Here is a 27,089-nt window from a genome sequence, read left to right on the forward strand (position 1 = left end):
AATACACTAAACTAAACATATTACCTACCTGTAAACCTGTTCTTGCATTTTTGATGATTAAAGCCTCTTTCATTTATCTGTCCTGCCTCTGGGCCTTCCACCTGTGTCCATGCTTTGTCTTGTTTTGTAAGTAAATATAATCTTAATAGTTAATCACACAAAACAAAAACAAAACTTTCTTCATGTCCGAGGAAACACAAAGAGGGAATTTGATGCTAAAAAGACTGTAAATGTGTCAGATATCCACTTGATATGACTAACTCAGACTGCTGAAGCCTCATATAAGCTTCACTTCAACTTTTAAATGACTGTGTGGACACACTGTGGATTTTATCCTCCATCACTTCCATTAAAAAGCACATTTGAAGGATCTTTAAATATCCAGTATGAACAGAAGGAATGATTACAGCGAGGAAAACCTCTTTCACTGTTACTATAGACACCTGACTGCTGGTTTAAGACACACTGGGATGTAATTTAACACCAGTTTCACAATCATATCAGCCAAAGTGTGAAAGAATGATGGAAAACCAGCAGCAGTCTGGAAATGTGTGTGTGTGTGTGTGTGTGTGTGCAGTAAAGTAATCTTGACACCAAAGTTCAGCATTGGAGGTTATTTCTTTATTTTGAATGATTGTCCATTAACACGGCTGCTGTAGATGAAGTAGTTGCTGGATGTGAGACGTACACTTGACATCACCACTGCTTTGTGCACACTCACCTCACCAGTACACACAGCGTTTCACAATACGCTTATATACAGTTTCAACAGACAAGGCAACAAACAGTGACGGGCGAGATGTTGAGGCAGCAGCTGTTTAGCTTCAGATCACACGGTCGACGGATTTGAAGTCTCATAAATTTTTATGATTTTTATGCCTCAAATTCATATTTATTTAGTTGGGATTTTACGTCGTTCGTTTCTTTTTTTTGTGCCACGCTTGCTGCCTCAACACTCGTACATCCCGGCGTTGCAGCTTCAGGAAAAAAGGCGTTTTTGTATTTGTTGTCATAAAGCAGATGAGACTGGTTTAATAAACTCTACACAGAGCAGAGACACGCCTCCGCCTGCTGCTTCTACTCACAAAAAGGCTTAAAGCTTCTGTTGTTTTTTTTTTTTTGTTGTTGTTGAATATAATGCAGACAGAATAAATGTGAATAATCTAGATAAATATACAAGAATAACCAATACAAGTTCTGTTATAGGAATAAAACAAATGTCCTGGGGGTGGAAATAACACAACTCCAATGAAAAACATCTTTGATACAAATAAAATAAATCATAAAAACAAAAGTAATATAATGTATCAAGATTCTATAAGAATCATAAATGGAAGAATAAAGACAGAAACACACACTTAATAACAGCGACTACTAGTATTTTTTTCTATTTGAATGAGTTCATATTGACAGTTTACAATGATTAAATGAGAAATAGAAAAATAAAAAGAAAGAAACACTCATCCCTAACTCGTTCTTTTCTTTTTTTGTTTCAGACAGAAGTTTTCAGAAGAAGCATGAAAGTGGATGGAAAATGTTTAAAGCGGGGACATTTCAGTAGCACTTCACCAGCTCAGTAACAATAAGGTAATATTCTGATAACGGGAATTACTATAGTAATAACAGGTCATAGCTCGGAATAACAATGAGTATATCTAGTATTAAAGACGTGTTTGTAACAGAGTGAAAAGGTAATAATGATGCACAGACGCAGCACCTACACAGAAACTTCCACCAGTGTTTTCAGGTAATCATTTGATGTTTGCTTTAATCTGATATTACCATGAAATGAAAGTAGAAACAAGTAGTTTTGCATTTTCCAGCCCTGATTCACGGTTATTGCACAGAAACTAAAAAGGCTGCGTTCACATCATGATGAGCCTTAAAGGCGCAGTGTGTAGAATTTATCTGCGTCTGGCAGGACAGACTTTGCAGAAATGGAATATAATATTCTTAAGTAATTGGTGTATAATCACTTGAAAATAAGAATTGTTGTGTTTTTGTTAGCTTAGAATGAGCTTTATATCTACAGAGGGAGCGAGTCCTCTTCTACAGAGGCCGCCATGTTTCTACAGTAGCCCAGAATGGACAAACCAAACACTGGCTCTACGTTTTTCACGCTTGATTGGGGGGGGGTTGCTCTTTATTTTTGACTTATTACCCTGTTACAAACATTTCTCTGTAATATTACCTAGATATATCAACTGTGAATACCAAGCTAGTACTTTACTATCAGAATATTACATAACAGCTATAACGTGAGGTGCTACGCTAGCTGTCTTGGATGTCAACAGAAATGTGTTCAGGTCAGACGACCCTGATTACAGTAAATTTCTCCGTTCAAGTTCTTCTAATCGACACATTTTTTTCAGCAAAATGTTGAACGATAGAAATATGTCTGTCAGTAGGTTTTACGCTTAACTGGCAACGACCAGCACTGCCTGAAATAGCTGATGACATACAGTATATTGTGTATATACAGTATTTACATGAAGAAACATTCACATGTATGGAGGGAACGTGTACTGATCGTTCTGACCGGCGCTCGGATGGTGGAGGCCAGTTTAAAGGGGACATAGAAACATGGAAATAACACACTGGCAGGATGTCACGCTTTCTGCTACGTTACATTTAAAGATCTTCTCCAGACATGTTTTCAGACATTATGTAAATACTAATAATTTGTTACTGAAAAAAAGTTTAATTAGCTAGTAAGAAATTCTCTCTCATTGAAAAATCCTACATCTTTGAATATGTAAATATTTTGCTTTTTTTCTGCACTGGAGACTTCAAGTTTCCACATCACACTAAGTTACACACTAAGTATACTGGAACCTGATTGGCTCCAGACTAGTTGTGATGTCACAGATCATGTTAAGCTGAGATTTAAGGAGAGCTCAGAGAAACTTTTCCTCCTTCGGCACATGAAAGTAAAAACAAACATCCAGCTGAAAGAAAAACATGTTTTTGACTGGAGGGAAACTTTAAAGACTTTTCAAGGCCTTTTTAAGACCACGCAGAATATAATTTAATACCGGTTTCACGATCATATCGGCTAAAGTATGAAAGAATGATGGAAAACCAGCAGGGACGGTCTGGCCTAGAATTAATTATAATTATATCACATTTTTTTTCAGTACTTTCCAGCAGTATAGAACAATAATTCCTAACAATATAATTAAATCAATGCAGCTGGGATATCTGGATAAGTGGCAGAAAATGGATGGATGGATTAACCAATTAAAAAAAACATTAATTCATTTAAGTTCATCCTAAAAACACTCATTATGAGACTATAATGATACTTTTACTCGACGCCTCCTGACAGCTCGCAATCGGATACAAAACATTTTAGAACTAACATACAGCTGATTGCACGCAAGAGAAAATATTTTAAATATTTTTTTAGTAGCTCCTAAGGCCTTTTTTTTTTAAAGGAAACTGAATTCCTGCAGATACCCTGTGTTCACTCTTAAATCTTCTTTTTTTTTTAACTTGTGAGAATGTCGTCCGTGTCAGTACTCTTTAAAACCACAGCGGTGAAAGGTGTTGCACCTCGCAAGTGTGCAAAAAGCCCTCGTGTGTCTTTGAACATGAAGTGGGACTTTAGAAAAAAAAGGCTGCAAAATGTATTTAAAAGAAAGATCTTTACATTGAAAGCACCTTTTATATGGTTTCCATGCCACACAGATAAGAATCTTAATACAGTAAAGTATCTGCTGTGGATTCACACAACAAGCCATTGTCTCAGCAGGTCCGACCACGTGTGATAGTTTCCTGTAGACAAAGACGCGATGTCGACAACTTTAACACCGCAACCTTTCACTGCTTTCTGGCCGGCAGCCAATGATCTGTTTAACCATGGCTGAGGAGTCCAGTCAGCTCAACACAGAGGGAGAAAAAGTATTTCACTTCCTGTATCAGGTGTCCTTGATGCTTCCTGATCGGAACAGAAATATCTTGATGTCTTTTTTTAAAATTTTAGTCATTGTCTCAGAGTTATTTCTGGCACTAAATGATTGTGGGTCAAACAGATTGTCATGTGACCTGCAGTTTGGTTAAAGGGGAGCCGACACAGAACCAGAGTCAGGTCCGAATTATACTGGGTCAGTATTTGTGTTAATATACAGCTGGTGTCCCCAGTTCTGCTTTGGTTTCTTCTGTCCTGCACATGCTTTGTATGGAAGATTTAAAATGACTTAATTAAAACAAATCAAACAATGAAGTAAAGTCAAATACGACACACATATTGTTATACAAAGGGGGGGGGGGACCCAAAGATTCCCTGAAACCACTGATAACCCAGGAGTAGGGTGTAATTAAGAGGATCTGCTGCTAGGTAGCGTATAGCAACAGCTTAGCAAAACTAATATTGGTTATGAAAGGAGAGAGATTCACCACCATGGAAGAAACACAGGAAGCTCTGAACATGGTGACATAAGATGGCTACAGGAAGGGGAGAAGCACTGAGACAAGTGTTACAAGTGAGGAATAGAAAGACATTACTGAAAGATTTATAATGACAGGTTTTTTTGTTTTTTTTTAAACAGTTCCAGTAACTTTTGGGTCCCCCCCCCCTATGTACAACCTTTTTAAAGTATGCATTCACAGTGTCAGGATTAAATGAGAAAAGGTTAGTTAATTTCATTGATAAGTGATTGTTAATCAGTTTAATTTTGGCATGAACGGTGTGTCTACCATTTACAGAAGAAGTCTGTCATGAAAACAGACAGTACAAGGTAACACACCTCACATAATTGTAAACAATAATCCTTTTAAAATACGGCTTTAATTTATTAATGACACAGTAAATGCATACATATAAAGGAAAATACATATAACAATGTGTATCGTATATGCATTCCACTTTATTTCATGGTTTGATTTGTTTTTATTTTGGCATTTTAAATCTTCCATAAATTCTGAGACATGTATTGTGAATGTGCTACTAAATCAAGATCTTGTTAAGAACTCATCGGAGCCTTCCCGACCGGACCGACCGTGTTTGATCTACGACTGCGCGACGGTTCAGGTTTTGGGAAGTTCAAGGTAACAGGTAGTTCCCGTAGTGGAAGTGTTCAGGTATGCTGTGAGTGCTCCCCTGTTTCCTCCTAAGGTCCTGGTGTTTTGTGAGAGGTAACCACAGTCTTCTGTGGGAGGTCGACTCCATTCAAAGCTTCCCGCTTCTCTAGAACTACAACTAGAGCTTTCAGAACAACCGCATCCATTGTTGGTGTCAATGTCAACCTCAGTCAGTCAGTTTGTTTTACTTCTGCTTATGTTCAAACAACGCTACCTAGTTAGCACCAGTAAGCTACCAGTGTTAGCTCATTTTAGCAATAAGCAGTAAAAAAAAATATAAAAAAAAGATGATTTGACCCTTAAAACCATTATTAATTCAGACTGCTACACAGATAAGATTCAGTTAGATTAGAGCACTCATGGTATGAATGCAGGGTTAAGACCGTGGAGACAATACGAGAGGAATTTAGAACACATGTAAATCAGCACTAACAGAACTTCCTGCTTCCTGGAGACACTGAGTGCCGTCACAGTTGTTGTTTTTTTGTTTTCTAGTGGTCCTTTTTCCATTCTAGTAATTTTTTTTTATAGCAGACATGATGCCTTCCTCTCTTAACAGTGACAGAAGGGAAAAAAAGGCACGCTGCACATTTTCCCACAAACCTCACAATCCCCCGCTTCAAAACCTAGAAGTCTTTTCTGCTTGCGTGCCTTCAGACACACACGTCTACAACGCCCTCGTCTGCCATCAGACGTTGACTCTTGAGCTCTGGAGCCATGTCCTGCATCTTCACCTGCTCCTGCTGTTTGATGGGGGCCTGCCAGGAGTCTTCGGCCCCCGTGGAGGACTGACCGCTGCTGGTCTGCGGCAGGCCGGAGCCGCCCTCTGTGGAGTAAACTCCAGAGTCTCTGCTGCCGCTGCTGCCCTGACGACTGTGTCTGCCACTGGAAACATCAGCGGGAAAATATTACAGTCACATGAGGACACTTGATATTCAGGTGGAGTCATATAAATATAAGAAAACCTTTAAAAATGTAATGATTTATTGCCTTTTAAATGCGCTTGTGCTATGTAAACATAAACATCACACATGAACTAACCTGCTGTCTGGTTCCAAGCCCTGTGCAAGCTCCTGCAGGGCCTCAGGCGGAGGGTCGTGGATCTCCAGGAACGCCGGCTCTGGACAGATGGTCACCTTATGACACAATATCTCGGCTTCTTTATCCGGGGAGAGAAGGCGAGGGATGTCCGACGCCGGAGAGTCACAAAAATACTGGAGAGAAGAGAGACTGAGATGAGACTCTGATGATTGTTCTGGTGGAATTGAATATATCAGCTTCAGAGGGATAAATAATTACGATTTCTGATGCTGAACAAATGATTTGGTCACTTGTAAACAACGGTGTGGACAGTCTCACCAGCAACAAAAAACATTTCTGTGCTTCTTTTAATTCAACTGTGACAAAACTATGACAATAAAACCAAAAATATCATATATTTAATATATTAAATATCAGAATTGTAAATATCTGTCTGCAAACAGTGAAACAAGAACAGTTGCAGTGGTGGAAAGTAACTAAGTCCATTTACTTAAGTACTACTGTGAGTTAAGTATTAACATTTGATGCTACTTCATACCTTCACTCCTCAACAGTTCAGAGGGAATTATTGTACTTTTTACTTCACTACATTTATTTGATGGCTGAGTTACTTGCTACTTTTTCCAGAGTTAAGATTTGACATAAAAAACATGACAGACACAAGACATAGTTAAGATGAAACCAGTGTTTTCAACCTTTTTGGCTTTTGACGTCTTACAAAAAGCAGTGTGTAGTCGGGGTCACATTTCACATGTCTATGAGTTGTTAACAGCTCCACCAAATAGTGATTTTTCCCTCTAAACTTCTCACATGCTTTCATTTCAATAAATGTTCAAATGATCCAATATTTCAGCAAAAATCAAAGATTAGAGAAAAAGTCCAAAAACTGAAAACAGATTTGTGTATCAGAACTTTGTTTTTTCTTCTTTCCTCTCCCATTAATCATCTCACCACCCCTCAGATTTATCTGCTGACCCTTTGGAGGGGCCCGACCCCTAGGTTGGGAACCACTGGCCTAAATGGTAACATGCTGCTTAAACACTGATGCTTCAGTATTATTAATCTAACAATACAACAAAATAAGTTACAAGGACAGTTTTTCTACTCATTTGCTGACAATCCTTCTATAGCGTTACGCATTTATTTATTTATTGATACTTTTTAGTCAAGTAAAGAATGTCAGAACTTCTTCTACCGCTGTACAGTTTTGTGTGTGTGTGTGTGTGTGTGTGTGTGCGCGAACCTCCTCAAAGTGTTTTGGCAGCTGGCCGGAGGGGAAAAATGTTGACTTGACGGTCTTGAAGCACCGAAAGAAGACGTACACTATGAGCAGCACAATCAGGAAGCAGATCATCAGAGAGCCCAGGAAGTACCGGACGATCGTCCACCACGGGACAGGACCTGTTTACATACACACACACACACACACAGAGTTAAATATAGTTGCTATAGTTGTTATCTCTTCCGTTGTTATCTCTTAATGTACATACCCTCAGGTGGTCATATGCAAACATAAGAGACATAAATGTTGGAGGTTACAGCTCCCTGCATTGTTCTTTGTTATCTGTGACACGTACAATCTAATACACTTCACTCTTCTGGCATTTTAGTTTTTAACGCTGATGAAACAAATGTTAGTTCATATTTGGGGATTCAGGCTGTGTACGACGATTTCTGTAACTTTCTCAAACAACTGATCTGACATTCACACCCACTTTACGCTGTGATTGAACAGCTGTGCGGAGGTTAGAAAGGAGCCGCGTAGGGTGTGAACTTCCTTCTCTATCACACTGAATCGTTAATTCATTAATTTTTTTTTACACAACTATTTCTGTCACCTTTCATGTGAACAACCGAGTGCAACACTGTGAATGTCTTCCAGCAGAGACTGTGTCAGAGACATGTTGTACAAACTAGTACAACAGATGTAGTTTCACAGTTAATGTTACAAAAAATGAAATTCCTTTAGCGGCTCGGCTTAATTATTTTCTGATATTCTGTGCCAAAGTGTGTCATGGCTGCTGTCCAGGAGCTGAAACTGGGATCAACAGTAGTTCAAACAGACTGGCCAGATTCCTGCTGAGGATGACTAACAGAAAACAAATCTTTGCTTTGTTGGACTCCACAATGTTTGTGTCTCATCGTTACTGGGTCAGACAACACAACATCATCCGGTTGACCGTCTGACTCGACAGACATGGAGCGTCTGGAATGAGAATCGATGTCAAGTGCCGTCAAACAATAGCATATTTTCTCCCCTGTGGCGTGTAAGGAGCCTCACAACGTCCTGACAAGATCTCAAGTTTTACATCGTCAGTGATGCTGAACCAGAGGAGCACAGAGCGCTCTGAAGTATGTGAGAAAGAGGACGGATGTCTTATTTCAGTGAACCAGTTTGATGTCTCCCTCTGCCATCGTTATGCAGACGATACCCTGCTGTACCTCCCGCTGAAACCCGGTGATCCTCGCTGTTTTAACTCCCTGGATGAAAAAAAAGCTTCCTAAAGCTAAACCAGGATCAAACTGAGGTCCTGATCTTCGGTCCTGAAGACTTCTCCAGCTACACAATGAACACTCTTTGGCATCTAACACTGTATGTAAACTAACACGTATTGGTAATCAAATGAACTCTGTTGTCTGTGCCAGCTTCTTCTATCTCAGATGACTTTCAAAATTAAAATAATTTCCGTATGACTAGGATTTAAAGACCATAAATCAGCTTTTTTTCTTCTCATCTTGACTATTGCTGTTCTCTCCAGACTGGTAGAAAGAAGAGAGAACACATCTCTCCTGTACCGGCCTGACCAGTGGATTAATGGACAAAATAATCAATAATGAAAACAGTCTTATGTCCCTAGAGGATATTGCTGTGTGGTGAGAACCTACTTTCTATAATATTTGACTAAAACGTTGTTAAAAAAAGTGATGGACAGTGTGACGGATTCTTTGTTTTCTTTCCACCACAATTTCCCAGAAGACAGAGTCTGTGATCATTTCCAGTCAAATGTCAAATCTGTCGATTTTAAAAACGTGTTACCTTCGGTCTGCATGCACTGGGGAGTGGTGAAGACGCTTCTCTTATTGTAGTAGTCGTGGCGTGACTGGATGGTCACACAGTACGACGTCCAAGCCAACAGGTCTGACAGCGTCACCACGTTCATAGTGCTGTTCAATGTGTGGTTTCTTGAGGCCTGAAAGACAGATGAGAGAGGTCATTTAAACTTTAGGGCTAACTCATTGCATTAATTCATGAGCCAGCACACTGAAGTTTTGATCTCTGACAGAATCAAATGTCAGAATGAATAAATAAAGACATTATTCAATCACAAAGATAACTACTGCTCAGTGTTCATGAATATTTAAAGTGGTTGAACGAACTGATGAATGATGATCGTTTCGCTTTCTACATCATGATTATAATTAGAGATGCTCCAAGCGGAACCTGAGAATCAGTATCAGCCGTTCTGTGCATATTTTAATGGATCATATCGGCTAAAATTTGATCCTTTCTTTACTGTGTTTTGTATCCCTCAGCCTGCTGTTTAAGGGTGTTTTCAGACCTGCTCTGTTTAGTCCAGTTTGAATCAGACTGGTTGGATTTCATCCTTGGTGCGATTCGTTTGGGACCATAACGACCACACCGACACCCTTTAGAGGAGTCTCAGAGGTCCACTAAACAAATTTCCACTGCATCAAAGGCTTCATTACATGATGATATTTCAGCGCTAGAGCTCCAGACATGAATAACATTTCTGTATTAATGGGAGAAGTGACACCTTTGTCGTGTAACTGTGTCTTTAAACTTGGGCATGAAAAGGTGTGAAGGCCAGATGAAGACACTGGTGTAAGTGTTCACTAGTGAGTTCTTAACTGTATTCATTGTTGACAATGTTTGATTTTACATTTATTCTGCTGGACTCTTGACATCACGACGATTCAGTTTTGGGGTTCTTTTTGGGATAGTTTTGTTCAAAATTGACAAGTTTGGTGTCAAGAGGCGTTTAATTCAAAATGAGGCTCAATAGTCTCATATATTTCTGAGTCCACTCATCCTTAAAACCCTGTTTCCCACTGTTTATTCTATTCTCTTTTTGTATCAGATCATTTTAAATAAGACAACAAGCTCCTACAACCTTTCTAACTGTGGCGACTAGTTAGTGACGTGATAGAAATGTGTAATTAAATTTTGTTCCCGGTCCGACTCATCCACTGATTCGGACCAGAACAAACACATGATAGGTTTGAAAATGCCGTTAGACAGCCAGGCTCTACAGTGCAGCATTTCAATCAATTTAATGACTAACCATTTTCCTCCCACCACACCATATACTGAACAGGCAGTAAATGTCCTGGGCTTGCTGGGGTTTCCCAACACAAATTGAATTCACGTCTACTTAGACGTCCATTAGAGTCACTGTGGTGCATCAGGAAAACCACAAATGTCTGGACAGACGGGCCTGTTGCCATTATCTGCCTCCCTCATCTATCTGACTGTTGGCAGTTTGCTGAGATTAATGCTGTGAAGCACATTAACAGCAGATAAGTTATATTTTAGACACAATTAAATCATTTATGAATTTTGCGAACTACTGCAGGCATGAGGCGGTGAGAGTATGTAAACAGGACTTTGTTTTTCCCTTTGATCCTCATTCAGATATCTGTGATGTGATTTTAAAGCCTTTTGAAAAGACCTTAAAGCAAATACGATCAACAAACAGACGATGAGGCTCAAAGGTCTACAGTCAAAGACTCGATCTGCTGTCTGCAGCTGAGAAATTTAAATCTTCTTTTTGTAACGTACTGTATATTCAAACTTGTCACCCTACAGCACATGTTGTTTTAAAACACTGGCATGATACTAATCTTCCAGGCTTGTTATTTTACAGTAACGACAATGTTTATAATGTTTTGTTTATGTCGGGGCATTCATCCAAGTCATTTGACATAATCGTCACACCTGCGTCAGCTGTGGGTTATTTTGGGACGATGTTCCTCGTCTAACAGGTTTTGTGACTAACCTGCTCACTGCTTCAGATAAAAGCAACTGGCAGGAAGTCGAGGCACCCGAGAGGAGCTCGTGCACCTTTTTTTACATGACATTCATCCCTCTTGTAGCATTGACAGGAAACACCTCTGCAGGGCACATGTCAAAACCAATACGCCCTGCTGAACATACATAACAGAAACCAGGTGCTCTAACAAGGCTACTAGTGAGTGTAGGACTCGGTTTCACTGTGATTCACACTGGTTTTTCTGCTGGGACCTTGGAGAAATTGGAAAGTGTGAACATGAGAAACTTGTAGGGTACTTTCTCGTGCTGTAACGTGTCTGTGAGGATCCGTCTCACTGTTTTTACACAAAGCACCTGTATGAGAGGAAATGCAATACATAACAAAAAGGCTTCTAATACAAACAGCCGTAGGGGAATATATTAAAAGGCTATTCAAGGACACAAGTTGAAGTCTTGTGCACTTTTCCCCAGTGAATGTTTGTTTGGTGGCTCATTCAACAAGCTAAGCTGCAGGACAAGACATGTGTTCATGTTTGTAAGTTAGATAAGAAGGAGATTTTAGCAGGAAAGCTAATGCGGGTTGTTGTTCACAGTCTGTGGCTCTTGTGTTGTGTAACAGGATGCAATCAGGCTCAGTGCGACCGTCTGCTCTGCCTGTGGTAAAACGTCACGTTACAGCTGTATGCAAAGATCTGATTTCCTGTGTTGAAATAATGATGATCGAACTAGGAGGTGCCATCATGAAATCAAAGCATTTAAAATATAAATTTCACCCTTTTGGTTTCCGTAGACAAAAAAAAGGCAGTTGGACTTAAATGGGGAGCATTTCCTACCCGTTTGTCCTCAGTGTATTTCCAGTAGACGATGTCGTAGTACAACTCGGGAATCTTTTCCTTCATGGAGAGGTTAGTGCTGGTCAGAGGGTCAGAGATGTAAATGTCCAGGCCACTTCCAGCAGGCTTGAGCTCCACTTTGGTTGGTGGACCCAAAGCAGCTAAAAGGAGTAGGAAAGAAATATGAGATCCCAGACTGGATAGATTACCCTTAATGTCCATGTGAGAAATTTAACACAGCAGCAGTCATTACCAAGCTGTTGCATTGCAGATAAAATTATTTTATGACCACATCATCTGATGAAATGCTGTGCTGCGAGATCGGCTGTATTGACATTAGACCTACAATTAATGATTAATGATTTCATTATCGATTATTCTGAAGTTTATTTTATTGATTAATTGTCAGGAAACAGTGAAAAATATCCGCCGCACTTTCCGAAAGCCCAAAGTGACATCTTCAAATTGCTAGTTTTGTCCAACCAACAGTCCAAAATCCAAAGATATTCAGTTTACTCTCACATAAAAACTAATCTTCACAAATAAGAAGCTGAAACTTTGGACTGTTTGACATTTTTGTTTGAAAAATGACTTCAACCATGAGTCGATTATCAAAGCAGCTACACTGAAATTATTACATGCCAATGTGTATTCAATATATGTGTGTGTAAAACGAGAAAAATGTTGGAAAAACAACTCTGAACTATATTAGAAATGTGGCTACTGAAGAACAGATGTTCCGCTTCTGAAACGTTTCCAGAGAACACCGCAGCAGCGTCGCAGCTGGATCCTGTAGCTTGTTTTGGCACAGACGTGATGTTTGAGTTTCTTTTTTAAAGCTTCACTAGCACAAACATAATATTTAATAAGGATAACACTATTATATATTAAAATATTTAAATAAAAATGTACTTGTGATGATTAGAGCTGCAACGATTAATCAATAAGATCACACATCATCTAAGAGTCAGAGGCTTCTGGTGATTTAAGATGGTGCACTGCGTTCACTGCAACACGTCTCAATCATCACAAATAAAATTTACAACAATGCAAACACAGCAAGCACCTGCCCCATTAATCAATATGTTCTGCCACTGTTTACTAGCACACAATATTTGAACAATATTGTATGTTTGGATCCCATCAGTGCCACATGCCTTTTTAACTGCACGTTGACCATCCATGGTTCATTTCAAGCTCAATACAGCAAACTGGTACCAGTCAGGACACCGTCAACAAGGGCAAACTAAATACTTGGAGGAAATGGGCCGCATTTATCAAAACATTTCAAGAATTTTAATTGAACATTTAAATCAGTAGCTCTGATTAAATCTGCATTAAAAATGTCAGTTTGATGCGATTATAAGAGGAACGACGTCGGTCTGGATTTATCTCTAAATGAACAAGTGATTCTCATAGAATCTGTTATCCGCAGCTTCTTTATACTGCATGCAAAGTTTCTCCTTCAGTAAATTCCTGCAGCTTCTAAAAGCAGCAGCACAGACACGTTTATACATCTGCAACAGTCGTTCACTGTAGATTAAATCACATGCAAATCACACCGGGCAGCTACAAAATAATCAACAAGCAACTCTACACGTTAGTCTGGTTGTTTATAACCTGCTGTTTATGCAGGATATACTTGGATTACACGGCCTCATCAGTCCTTTCCAGCATCTCTGGCAAAACTGGTGTTTCATGTTTTATTAAGATGAACATAGCTCACATAGCTCTGCACCTTCCAGACAACAATATGATTTCCTGGAAAAGCTCTCCTCATTTGTTAAGTCCTCTGCAACTGAATACTGATATGATTGGTATCACGTAAAACCACCGACAACTAACTTAAAGGGGATTTATTCTGCTTCTTAATGTTATAATGTCAGATGTTGAATATGGTCAAAGTTCCAAAACTTGAAGTGAACATGTGTAAAAATGCTCCCTGTAAGACAAAGCCCAGGGTTAAGCTGCCTTGCGCTTTATTTGCAGTGTTTTTTTTTAAATTTCCTGACGAGATGACGTCTATAGAGCGAATGTCTGTTCCACAGTCTGATTCAGGCTTCCATTTCCAGTAAAGAAGGAGAAAAAGAAGTGAAATCCTGCTACTGTAGTTTGTTTACGTAGGAAGCTTCCTGAAGCTGACCAATCAGAATAGAGTGGGCTCATCAGGAGGCGGGGCCTTAAAGAGACAGGAGCTAAAACGGCCTGTTTCAGACAGAGGCTGAACTGAGGGGCTGCATAAAAGGACCAGTAGAAGATAAATAAGGAGTTTTTAAAACTGTAAATCGTGCAAAGATATTCAAGTAGGGCTCCAGAATACAAATATGGAGCTGGAAATGTGAAGAATATGTCCAATTTTAACATTCAGCCAGAGTTTTCGGAGTTGTTTTTGATCAATACCTCAATGTCAATCGGCACTCTCGTCTAGACTACTGCAATTTATTATTTACTTGCCTCAGTGATGCACAGTTACCTGTACAGTTGGTGCAGAGTGCAGCAGCAAGACTTCTGACTAACACTAGATGTACTTCTCCAGTCCTGCCAACATTACATCACGTTCATTTTAGAGTTCAATTTGAGATTTTATTGATTACTTTTAAATCCCCAAACAGGTGCACTATGCTTTGCATTTGTGACTTTTTAACCCCTTATTTTGCACCAAGATCGCTGAGATCTGACACCAAAAATGTTATTATAAGTTCTCAGTCTAAAATAAAGACGAAGGAGGATCCTGCCGCTTCTACTGTTTTAGCTCCAACGCTGTGGAATAACCTCACTGAGTCCGCACCTCATTTTAAAAACATACTTGTTTAGACATATAACATTTTTATAACCTTTTTTTTTTTTGTCATGTTTACTCCAGTGGTTATCCTATTATATGGTACTGTATTTTCTTATTACACCTGCCTGTGTAATTTTCTGAGCTTAGTGAGATCATGTTGGAGATTTGTGCTTTTTGTAAGATCTTGACTCAATGTGGTTTTCATATTTCAGAGCTGCACAACTTAAAAAACATGCAAAGGTTACTCTTCCCAGCAATGTTCACAGCTCCATCACTCTGTGGTTGTACACTCATGCTCTGTTGCTCTTCTATCATCTTTGTCAAAGCGTGTTTTTCTTGTTTTTGGTGGTCTGCGGTCAGATGCAGATGCTGTCATGTGCTCATGAATAAAACTTTTCCGCAACTCTCTCTCTCTCACCATCTTTATCAGGGCAGAATTCTTTTTGCACCCAGTCAGAGTGGTTCCCGTTCACGTTGACTCGTACACGGAACACAAAGATGCCCAAGTAGTGCAGGTTGAGCACTGTAAAGTCACATGACTTGTGTGGCGTCTTGTCACACGCTTTGTACCAGTTCAGATTCGTCCTCTTGTACTTTAGCTTGTACTTCCTGGGGAGGAATAGAGAAAAATGTCAGGCATTAATAACAGTGAAATGCTGACAGTCTAAAAGTAGACATCCTTAACTTAAAAAAAATAGAAGTTGACCTTGTGGGAGTTTGTGATGTGCTGCTGTGTGTACACTAATGTGTGTTTTATGTGTCCTGTCTGTTTTTTTTGCTTTGTACTATTCTGTTATTGTTAAACTGCGACCTGCAGAGGGACTGCAGATGAATATGAGACTATATTTTTGTGTAAACTACATTTGAAAAAGCAAGGATAGCATTATTATTCACAACATCAGATATTCTTTCTTTCAAGAATGGAAAGACTGTCTCTTACAGTGAGTGATGCATTATGGGTTGTTTGTAGTCTTACTGTTGCTAGGCTAGCGAGTCTGTTCATAGTGAATTTGTTGGTCAGGCCTTAAAGTGTTAAAGAACTCCAGTTCAACCTACGACGGCTCATCTAACTTGTTATTCTACCATGATGGATTTAAATTCCTGCTGAGTAAAAAACAAGTTGAAAGCATTTCTGGCTGTAGATCCTACACACACACACTCCCCTGCAGAGACACAGCGGGGACCGGACCACCTGTCAAGCAGCCAAGAACTTCTGCTGCCACAGATGATGACGAGCTCAGACTCGTCTGACTGAAAAAAGTTAACCGTCAAGAGAAAATCATCTCAACTGCTTCCAAGAATCTGACAGGAGAGAGAGTCAGTACGTGACTGATAGACGAGCTACACACAAGCAAGTATTTAATGTTGTGCTTTTTACGTCTTATAATCAGGGTTGTCTAATATTTGGGTCGATATGTTATAAAGCTACTTGGATCTGTGAGGTTCATGAGAATCAACTAAATGAAGTATAAAATATCTGGAATGTAATCTTCCACTCAACATGTGCAGAAATGAACTCATTACTTGATATAAACTGGTCTGAATCTGTATGCAGTGTTTCCACTGGTAACATTTTGGCGGGGCGGGCCGCCAAAAAAAATAAAAATAAAATAAATAAATAAAATCAATCATCGTTAAGGTGGTCATAAAGCTGTCTGAAGTCAGTCTTTTTCTCGTCTTGACGCTCTGTTGAAAATCAAACATGTTCAACATTATAAGAAATTTTTGGCTCTCCCCCGGGGTAGTTACTATGGCAACGGCCAAAAAAACTCCTCAAATACTGTCTCACACACACACACACACACACACACACACACACACACACACACACACACAGAGGATAGATGGTGAATGAACAGTGTTAATTACACTGGTTAATTAACAGTGGTGAATTTACAGCGTTACCAGGGTTGATTCGCCGTCACGTTATTTTATTGAGACAGGTGGTTTATTTAACAGGTGGGAGCGAGTTCAGGCAAAAATAATTCAAAATGGAAGGTTTGTACGCAAATTACAGTTTATCTTTATGGATTATATTGATGCTGAATTGACAAGACTTTTATCTATCTATGTTTCTAGAATTATGCGTTTTTGCGGACACGAGAGGAATTGTTAATATGTCATATTTCTTAATATTTTGCCCGGAGAGCGAAGGAGTTTCAGTTTAATTCAGACTGCTAATATGTAGGCCTATATTTTTAATATTGTCACCACCGCAGAAACACTAAGTAACTGCTAACGTATGATAAGGTTATCTGACGTTGACTGCTGTTATTGGTTTGATTAATCATTTATAGGGATGCTCATTTTAGCTGACGCTTGTTAAACGACAAGATTAAAATGTAGGCGACTATTTAGAGTGGTGTCTGTGACCCATAAAAAAAAATATACCAATATAACAAACGTGTGCAAATAGCAGCAAAAATAACAACAGAACATGAGGATTCACACATTGTAAAACGCGTAAAACAGAATAAAATTGACCAATAGGCCTACACGAAAAATATTTAACTTAAATAAATGTTTAAGTAAATAGCAAATAGTAGCCAAACTTTCTAATGTATGAACAGATTAACAAATGAAAACACACATTGAATCCTCCAGCGATGAGAGCGTTGAAATGAAAACCTCCTCCTCTGCTCCCAACTTATTAATGATCAAAAACAGCCGACAGGTTAACAAAATGGAATCTCGTAGTCACAATTTTCACACCTCAACCTCGAAGTTTGTGTGACACTCAAAACAATTTATCCACCGCTTTACAGCCACAACGGTAGGTTACAGCTAGTGGTGTACTGGCCATCAGGCAGACTGGGATAAATCCATAGACTGTATAAAAATATGGACGCAGTTAGCGTGACGTCACCTGTTGGTTTCTGAAGAGCGGTTTTGAAGCTCCGGCCGTCGCCATCTTGGCAGTGCGTGACGCTGCCTAACTTGCAGCCAATCAAAAATGGGCAAAGAGGCGGGCCGAATGGCTGAAACAAGCCACCTAGCGGCTGGCGGACCTGTCACTCAAAGCAGCCATGTCCTTCATTATGCAGAACTTTACAGCTTAATAACATTTAAACGGGTGAGTTATAAAAATATTCACCTCCCGTACAGTTATCATGAAAGAGGAAATTAGCTACAGAGACCAAAACTGTTTTTTGTACCAGGCTGTAAACATGTTTATTTCTGCTGTAAAGTTGGGCATTTTAACATGGGGGTCTATGGGGATTGACTCGCTTTTGGAGCCTCAAGCGGTCATTCAAGGAACTGCAGCTTTTGGCACTTCTACATTGGCTTCATTTTACAGACCCGGAGGTTGCCGCTTGGACAAATACCATGTTTTTGGGCCGGTGGACTGTCAAAACATATCTGTTTTTACGGGTTCTCTCTGGGTCTGTTATTCGGCGCGCACATAAGAGTTCGCTACAGACGAGCACCTTCTTTTATTCTCACTGCCAGAAGGGAGAGACAGAAATCCTGCACTCCAGCTTTAACTGTTTAACTGATAGATTAATGGGCCAAAATTAAATAAATAATAATAAAATAATTAAGAACATCCCTAATGGTTTACAGCTAATTGTAGTATGCAGTAAATGGTACCTTGTGACAAAGGATCAGCTTGAAACATTGCGCAAGAGTCTGACAGTCATCACAGCTCAACAATTTCAATATTGCAAAATACAAATATGATCCGTCATGCTCCTGAGTCCACACTGCAGTTTTTACTTTTCTTCGTTGTGACATGAAGAACTACATGCTTGAACATAACTCTCCTCTTTCATGTAAAGAATTTGAAGTTGTTTCCTGTAAATGGTTTAGATTTCATTTTCACTCCTGTTTCTCCTGAAAGAAAACTGACACCACCAGAGCTCCAAATATGTTTTTTTTTTTTTTTAATCACCAAACAGTTTAATAATTAAAAGAAAATAAGAGTCAGAGTCTACAGCCATGATTCTGCTACTTAATAAAATTCCATCTTACAAATTTGATAAAGAAAATCTTATTGTAAGATGGATAAGTTGAGGTACTCAGCAGATATGTGAAGTAGAAAACGACACTATATCATCAATTATATTATTACGTTTGGAGCGGTAAAGAGTTCAAAGACGTGTATGGTGGTACTTTTTATAAATCTGGACCTGGGAGGGTCTTTGTTTTTTTTTTACCAACCACATCAAGAAGCAGCAGGAAGCATGCTTTCCTTTGTCCTTTGTTTGCTTGCTTGCCATGGCTAAATAAACTACATGAAAACATGAATATGGACTCATTTTGCCTGCGTACAACAACATCCCTTTGGTGCACCAGTGGCCTTTTGATTTTTCAAGGTTTATTTTAAGAGTTACGGTAAGTTTGACTTTGAATAAATTGAATATTTTTGGTTTGGATTGTTGCTCGGAGAAAGAAAGACATTTAAATCATCCTGATCTGCACTTTATAAACCAAACAACTTATCAACTGTGAGTGACACTTACGGCAAATATTCTGCAGTGAAGGTGACGTCTGCAGTGGCATGGTCCCAGTCCCAAACCAGTGTGTAGTTGGTGTTCAAGGTGATCAGGGTGACGTTCGGTGGTGGAAGCGGCTCCGCTCCGGCTGAAACAAACAAGGACAAAACCCACATGACAACACAGTCTATGCACACAATATGATCCTGTTAATGAGACACATTTAGGGCGAACAGTCATTAGCGTGCCGATAGGTACTTATGTTGAAGGTTGCTGTTATTTTAGGTTTGACTAATTGTCAACAAACCAAACCAAAATCAACATTCATGACTTTTTATGAGACTCATTTTTAAAAAAAGGTTCAGTAAGGTGCTGAAATAACTGAGCAAAGTTCACTCAAACAAGACAAAACTGATGAATGTGTGTTTGTGGGATTGAATCACAATAAACTGCTGATTGTTGTAGTTATTGGTAGGATCAGTTCATTGTTGTGGAGGAACATATAGATTGACGTTTTTTTATTACAGACACGATTACAGAAGTGGCTTCAGGAATTGCACAATATGCGAAGTCAGCGGTGTGAAATATAGATCACAACAGGAACTGCGTCTTGTTCTCTATTGCAACACACAGGCAGGTGTTTCTAAAAGGTGTTAGTGGTGAAACATTAACCTTTATTGTGAATTCAGGAAACTGGAGCAATAAAAACACCATTCATGCACTTTCAACGCAATAAAAGAATAACTAGTCTGTTATAATGAGAGTTTGAACTGAGTGTTACTGTAATGATGTGCTGCATTATTGTTTTTGTTTGTTTGGATGGGGGTTGTTTTGTGTTGTTATTTAGAAATAATAAGTATTGCTGTGTATCTAAGGACTGCCACTCAACACCCAAAAGAAACAAACACAGAAAGAACACCTTAATAAACAGATTAATATTAATACTGTTCATAAGAAGACTAAAAGCAGAACAAAAGAGAGGAAGTGAACTCAAGAAAGAGGAAAAAATTCAAAGAGAAGGAATCACTATGAATAATTTTAGCTCTCTGGGGGATTTAAACACCTGTGCAGAATCAGAATCTGTACTGATCCAACAGCACCTGTACGTTCAAAAAAAAAAGGGGAAAACTGTAAAAAAAAATAGATGAAAGATGAGAAGTTTCAATCTCCCACATGACTGACCCAGCACTGCATGCATGACAAAAACAGGAAATATTTGAGGGGGTGGGGGGGGTTAGAGGGGTTTTGGGGGGGGGAGTTCGCCTCCTCTCGGTCTACTTGTGTGGGTTTTTGTACGTGATTGTGTGTCTCAGTTGGTCAGGTCTCAATCGACTCCTCTGGATTTTGGCTGATGAGATCACATGATATTTTCCGCACTGATTCAGTTTTCATTTTCTTGCGCAACTCTTTTGTTTCTCTGTTCATCTCGCAGCGTTTTCTCAGCCGCTGAGCATTTCACATCACATATATGTCGTTCCGCGCTAAATTAAACTCTAATGGTTTCATCCACATCCTCTTCACGTGACTCAAAACAGACAGAGTACACGCTGCGAGTAGGAGTAAACACACTCCAATATGTTTTTTGTGAACAGCTGTTCAACCAAATGCCTCCCAAGTTTTGTGACTCATTTACAGTGCTGCTTGAAAATTTGTGAATAATTTAGAATTTTCTCTATTTCTGCATAAATATGACCTAAAACGGGATAAAAGGAACCCAATTAAACAAATGAGACAAAAACATCAAACTTATTCATTATTCAATCTTACATAGTTGAATGCGGGAAAAGTATGTGAACCCTTGCTTATAGTAAGTGGTGTAACCCCCTTTAAGCAGCAATAACTTCAACTAAACGTTTCCAGTAACTGTTTATCAGCTCTGCACATCAGCTTGGAGAAATTTTAGCCCATTCCTCATTACAGAACAGTCTCAACTCAGGGATGTTGGTGGGCTTCTTGGCATGAACTACAGATAAAGGTCAGGACTTTGACTTGGCCGATCCAAAAGATTACTTTTCTTCTGCTCTAATCGTTCTTTGCTAGAACGACTTGTGTGTTTAAGGTCGCTGTCTTACTGCACGACCCACGTCCTGTTGAGCTTCAGTTCACATTTGCTGGTACAAATCAGAACTCGTAGCTCCTTCAATGACTGCAAGCAGTCCTGGTCCAGAGGCACCATGATACTACCACCACCATGTTTCACAGACGGGTTTAGGTTCTTATGTTGGAATGCACTGTTTGCTCATCACCTGGGATGCACGATATTATCGGCACGTCATCGGTATCGGCCGATAAAAGCTCTAAAATGAAATATCGGCATCTGTGAATTCTGCCGATTATAAGAGGCTGATATGTCGCCATCTCCTCCGCCGCCTGACTGTGCTTCCCTCGATGGATTGTGTCACCCTGACAGTCCTGGTGTTTCCTCCGCAGGCTCCACTTCACTCAAGCTGCCCGTCAGACCAGCTGCTTCTTCTGCAACCAGTGTATTAGGTGCATTACCGCCACCTTCTGCTCCGGAGTGTGGACCAGAGATTAAATCCTCCACATTAATCCTGTCTGTCTAATAAACTCAAAGAAAACTCTGCTGCTCCTCCTACTTGGCAGGTTCATTAAAGTTTTAATGCTGAGCTCCTGAACTCCAGTCTTCCTAAATTCTTCCTTCATATATTGTCTTTCTTGATCATACTTAGTACAATCTATGCTTGCATGTGTAATAGTCTCCTCAGCCAGCTGGAAAAAATTATGTGCATATATCAGTATCGGCAATCAGCCACAATGAGGAAATATTGGCATATCAGCATATCGGATATCGGCAAAAAATCCAATATGGTACATTCCTACTCATCACCAAACATAACGCTTCTCATTCAAACCAAAAAGTTTGATTTTGGTCTCATCCATCCACAGAACATTGTTCCAATCACCTTCTGGCTTCTCCATGTAGTGTTGAGTGAACCTTAGACGGCAGCAATGTTCTTTTTGGAGAGAAGTGGCTTTTTTCCTTGCAACTCTGCCATGAACACCATCGATGTTCAATGTTCTCCTGATGGTGGACTCATGAACATCAACTGTAGCCGCTGCAAGAGAGACCTTTAATTTCCTAGACATTACCCTGGGGTCCCTTGTGGCCTCCTGGACTAGTACACGCCTGTTGTTGTTGTTCGACCACTTCTGGGGAGGGTAACAATGCTGTTGGATGTCTTCCATTTGTACACAATCTGCCTGATAATCAACTGGTGGAGTCCAAACGTTTCAGAAATGGTTTTGTAACCCTTTCCAGCTTGGTGAGCATCAACAACTCTTCTTCTAAAGGTCCTCAGAAATCTCTTTTGTTTGAGCCATGACACACTTCCACAAACCTGTGTTGTGAAGCTCAGACTTTGACAGTGAAGACCCAGATTTCTCTTCTTTAAATAAGGCAGGGCCTCCCAGACTCACATTTGATTGTCATCCCATTGATTGAAACACCCGACTCTAATTTCCCCTTCAAATAAACTGATAATCTTAGAGGTTCTCACACAAATATGTAACATTGGATCATTTTCCTCAATAAATAAATGAAAAAGTGTAAAGTTTCTGTCTCATTTTGTTAACTTGCATGAAAATCTGACTACGTTTTAGGTCATATTTATGCAGAAATAGAGCAAATTCTAAAGGGTGAATGAAGAGAGGGAGCGCTGGTGAATCAAATCAAAGACCACAACTCCACTCAGCCCTGCGGCGGCGGTCCGAATACGGCCTAACAGGGCAAAAGCTAAGTCTAGATAAAACACCTCACAGATTCCACAGCGCTGAGTGACTCTGGACTCCTTTTAGCTAGGTGTGGTACAGTATTGAGAGATTGATGATTCACACAGAGAAACACTGGTCAAACAGAAACTTAACCATGACTCAACAGAAGATAAATCAGGCGGCGATCAAGCTCGATTTCATGACACAGTTAATCTTACTAAAAACTGATTACAGCAAGGTAAACTGGGAACAACCTTTGATTATTATAATTTTCTTTGATTATAAAACTTATTTCAGTAAATGCACTGGTGGCATTTTAATGCATATGAATTCCTTGAATCGTAGAAAAACAAATGGGAACATACTGTAACCATGTGAGTGAGTCTGTCTGCACGCATATGTCTATTCAAAACTGTTTATTTTTGCGTCATCCTGGGAGGGATTTCTGGCACTGGCAAACCTCCACTTCCCTAAAAACACAGATCATAACATCACTACTAATTAATTTTTACTGCAAGGACAGGAAGAGCTCTCTACTTTAGAAAAGAGAAGGGAGCCTTTGGTGGCTCATGTCTACAGTATACCACATGACACCGAATAGAGGAAATGGAACAAGCATCAAAACATGACCTCTATTTCTTTTTTTTTTAAAACAAAAATCACATTTCCCCAAAACTTAAGGAGAAGAAAGAAATTGGGTTTCAGAGAGGAGCACACTTCGTCGGTCACTGACCTTTGCCCTGCTGAGACTGAACAGCACTCCTAATTTGCATATATCAGAAACAGGCTTCATTTAACAAAACATGATACTCATTTTCCAAAGAAAATTTAACGCCCCAAATTTATTTCCACATCGTAACTTCCATGTTCTTGCAGCAAGAAGGCCAAACTTGACCTAACGCACATCTGGTGGGAAATGTCGGTAATGTGTTTCTTGGTGGAGAAGAGGAACAAACTCAACAGGATGGGCAGCAACTATTATTAACTGACGCAGTGGCTGATGGAGGCAAAACCAGCCACTGGGGGTTTTTTTGGAAGTAGAGCACAGTCAGATGACTGCTGGTTAATCGTTTGATTTATAAAATGTTGCAAAATGTTGAACAATGTCGATCAGTGTTTCTCAAAAGCCCAGGGTGACGTCCTCGTATGTCTCGTTTTGTCCACAACCTAAAGATATTTTGTTTACTATCATAGAGTACTAAAGAAACCAAAAAAATATTCACATTAAAGAAAATGACTTCAGAGAATTTTCTCAAAAAATGACTCAAAACAATGAGTTGATTGTCAAAATAGATGCTGATTAATTATTCTTTATAAATTGATTAATGGGTCTACAGAACGTCAAAAGAGAGTAACAAATAAACATCACAATTTCCTAAACACTAATGTGACATCTTCAAATTGCTTGTTATGTCTGACCAACAGCACAAAACCCAAAATATACACAATATACTTTCACATGAGATAATGAGAAGCAGAAAATCCTCACAGCTGAGACACCTGAACTTGGTAATGTTTGGTACATTTCCTTTAAAAAAAAGTCAATTTCTGTCAATTGACTAATCGACTAATCATTTCAGCTCTAAACCAAAATCTGCAGGATGAGCTCGGTGCAGGCAGCGTGAGGGATTGCACCTTGTAAGATAACTTGCTTGGCTTGGATATCAAAGTTATATCACGCTGCATTCTGGGTATTTCAGGGGATATTTGATACACTTCACAACTGATTTTTAACTGTAAAAATGCCCCCGACAATGATTACAAGAAGCCGAAGAAGAGCTGCTGTGCAGCGCTTGAATCTGATAATTAGATGAGTGGGATTGATGTGATTTCTGTGTGTTGTGTATTGCTCATATCTACAGTACATCTTTTCCTGTTAAACCGCACTAGGGCTGCAAGTGAAGATTATTTTCATTATTGATAAGTCATTAGATTATTTTTTTTTAATTAATCTAGATTGAATGTCAGTCAGTAGAAAAGAAAGATAATGCCAATCACAGTTCCCTAAAGCCCAAGCTGCTGTCATCATACTGCTCCAGCAACAGTCCCAAACCCCAAAATGTCCACTTTACAATCAAAGAAGACAAAGAAAAACAGAAAATCCTCACAATTGAGAAGCATGCATGAGAGAATTAGTTTGACAGTATCTGAGTAGCAAAATAAATGCAAACAAATTTCCTGCACAGCGAATTACATTTTTCAAAACAGGCTTTTACTCCACATATTGTCTTTGTCAAGTTCCCAGTATTTCCAGTGTGAGGTTTTCCTCGCTGTAATCATTCCTCCTGTTCATACTGGATATTAAAAGGTCCTTCAAATGTGCTTTTTAATGGAAGTGATGGAGGCCAAAACCCACAGTGTGTCCACACAGTCATTTAAAAGTTGATCTAACGCTTATATGAGGCTTCAGCAGTCTGAGTTAGTCATATCAAGTGGATATCTGACACATTTACAGTCTTTTTTTTAGCATCAAATTCCCTCTTTGTGTTTCCTCGGACAGTGTTTCCCTGTTGAGCTGCAGGTGGAAGTATAGTAACAAAAAGAGGGACTTTGACACTAAAAAGACTGTAACGTTGAAAGATATCTACTTGATTTGACTCATTTGGACGCTGAAGCTTCATATTAGCTTCAGATAAACATTTAAATATTTTTTTGCACAGAAGGAGGACTGTGGATTTTGTCCCCCATCACTTCCATTGTAAGTGCATTATGAAGGGATCTAATGGTCAGTATGAACAGGAGGAATGATTACAGCAAGAAAAACATGTTTCAACCCGTCCTTTAAACGTTCAATTTAAAACCTTTTGACTCATTTTGAAACCTGACTCATCCAGCTGACAATATCGTGACAAAGTGAGCTTTCTGTTTCCCTCAGCACGTCGGCTCCAGCATTGCAACTGTATGTTTGTGCACGTCGAGCTTGTTGCTGGCAGCGACTGTTTTGGGGGATTTGAATGTTGGGAAACCACTAATTACGAGCTTATGTATTGACTTGTTAGTATGCTGCTGAGAAAACCACAATATAAGCATCGTCTGCATGTGTTTTTCACACCACACTCAACCGAATATTCATACACATGTGGGATTTTACAGTCAAAATATGGAGTTGTAATAACATGTAATAGAACATATATTTCTGTGCGGTAACAGTAGTTAATAAATGCGCACGACGCTTGCTTTCGATATAACAACAGGCTAATACGCCACCAACAAACCGAAATTAAAATGATAGAACATCGGTAGAAAAACTGACAGTTAACGTCAGGCCTGTAGCTTAGCTAACGTTAGGTGTAGTTACAGTTAGTGGGTTCTCCAGACAAATTCACGTTTAGCTGGCTAACTTAGCTTGTAAAACCACAGTCATTGGACCAAAAACACACAAATCTGACGTTAGCATGTTAGCTAGCGTAAAAAACAACAACTTACCAGCGCTGATTAGGAAGCACCCAAAGAGAAGGTAGAGACACAACGCAGCGGACATGGTTGACATTTCTTTCGAGGTATTGACAGTGAACCTTTCCACCGACAGTTTCTCATGTGCTCGTCGTCCAGGCTCGTTTCGGACAGACTCGACTAGGCTCGGCTTTCCGCCGCTGTACGTGACGTCAGCGCCAGCTACAAATACAGTTCCGGTTGCGCTTTCAAAATAATACCCTAAAAAAGCGTCTAAAGACGTGATTTAAAGGACAGTTCCACTGTTTTCAACTGTGTCTTAAAACAACAGGTGTCCACGTGAACAGTGAAAGAGGTTTTCCTTGCTGTAATCATTACTCCTGTTCATACTGGCCGAAATCTACAGTGTATCCACACAGTCATTTAGTGCAAAAATGCATTTAAAAGTTGATCTGAAGCTTATATGAGGCTTCAGCAGTCTGAGTTAGTCATATCAAGTGGATATCTGACACATTTACAGTCTTTTTAGCATCAAATCCCCTCCTCATTTCCTCCTGCAGTGGAAGTATAGTAACAAAACGAGGGATTTTGGCACTACAAAGACTGTAACGTTGAAAGATATCTACTTGATTTGACTCATTTGGACGTGGCACCTTACATCAATGCAATTTGTATTATTAATTGCACACACATACTGTTTACACTATGGACATTTGCATATTCCTGGTGATGGTTTGTACGTTTCATTTCATTCTCTTCAATTTCAAATTTAAGCCTCT

At 39.4% G+C, this 27,089-nt stretch overlaps 1 protein-coding gene across 2 annotated transcripts; it reads right to left on the reverse strand.

The window, feature by feature from the left end:
- Positions 1-599: 599 nt before the first annotated feature.
- il10rb (interleukin 10 receptor, beta) lies at positions 600-26,522 on the reverse strand. Of its 2 annotated transcripts, XR_010930553.1 has the most exons (9): positions 26,344-26,522; positions 19,213-19,333; positions 15,168-15,358; positions 11,968-12,128; positions 9,161-9,314; positions 7,367-7,524; positions 6,124-6,296; positions 3,036-5,967; positions 600-2,991 (listed from the first exon to the last, which is right to left on the reverse strand). XR_010930553.1 is itself a non-coding variant. In XM_067602856.1 (8 exons), the coding sequence occupies exons 1-8, from the start codon at positions 26,405-26,407 to the stop codon at positions 5,736-5,738; spliced, it is 1,254 nt and encodes a 417-aa protein (XP_067458957.1). In that variant the 5' UTR covers positions 26,408-26,522; the 3' UTR covers positions 600-5,735. The 2 variants fall into 2 exon arrangements, 1 of the variants encoding a protein (XP_067458957.1); XM_067602856.1 differs by having other exon boundaries at positions 600-5,967.
- Between the last annotated feature and the right edge of the window lie 567 nt (positions 26,523-27,089).

This window comes from Thunnus thynnus, chromosome 11 (genome assembly GCF_963924715.1).
Source record: "Thunnus thynnus chromosome 11, fThuThy2.1, whole genome shotgun sequence".
NCBI lineage: Eukaryota > Metazoa > Chordata > Actinopteri > Scombriformes > Scombridae > Thunnus > Thunnus thynnus.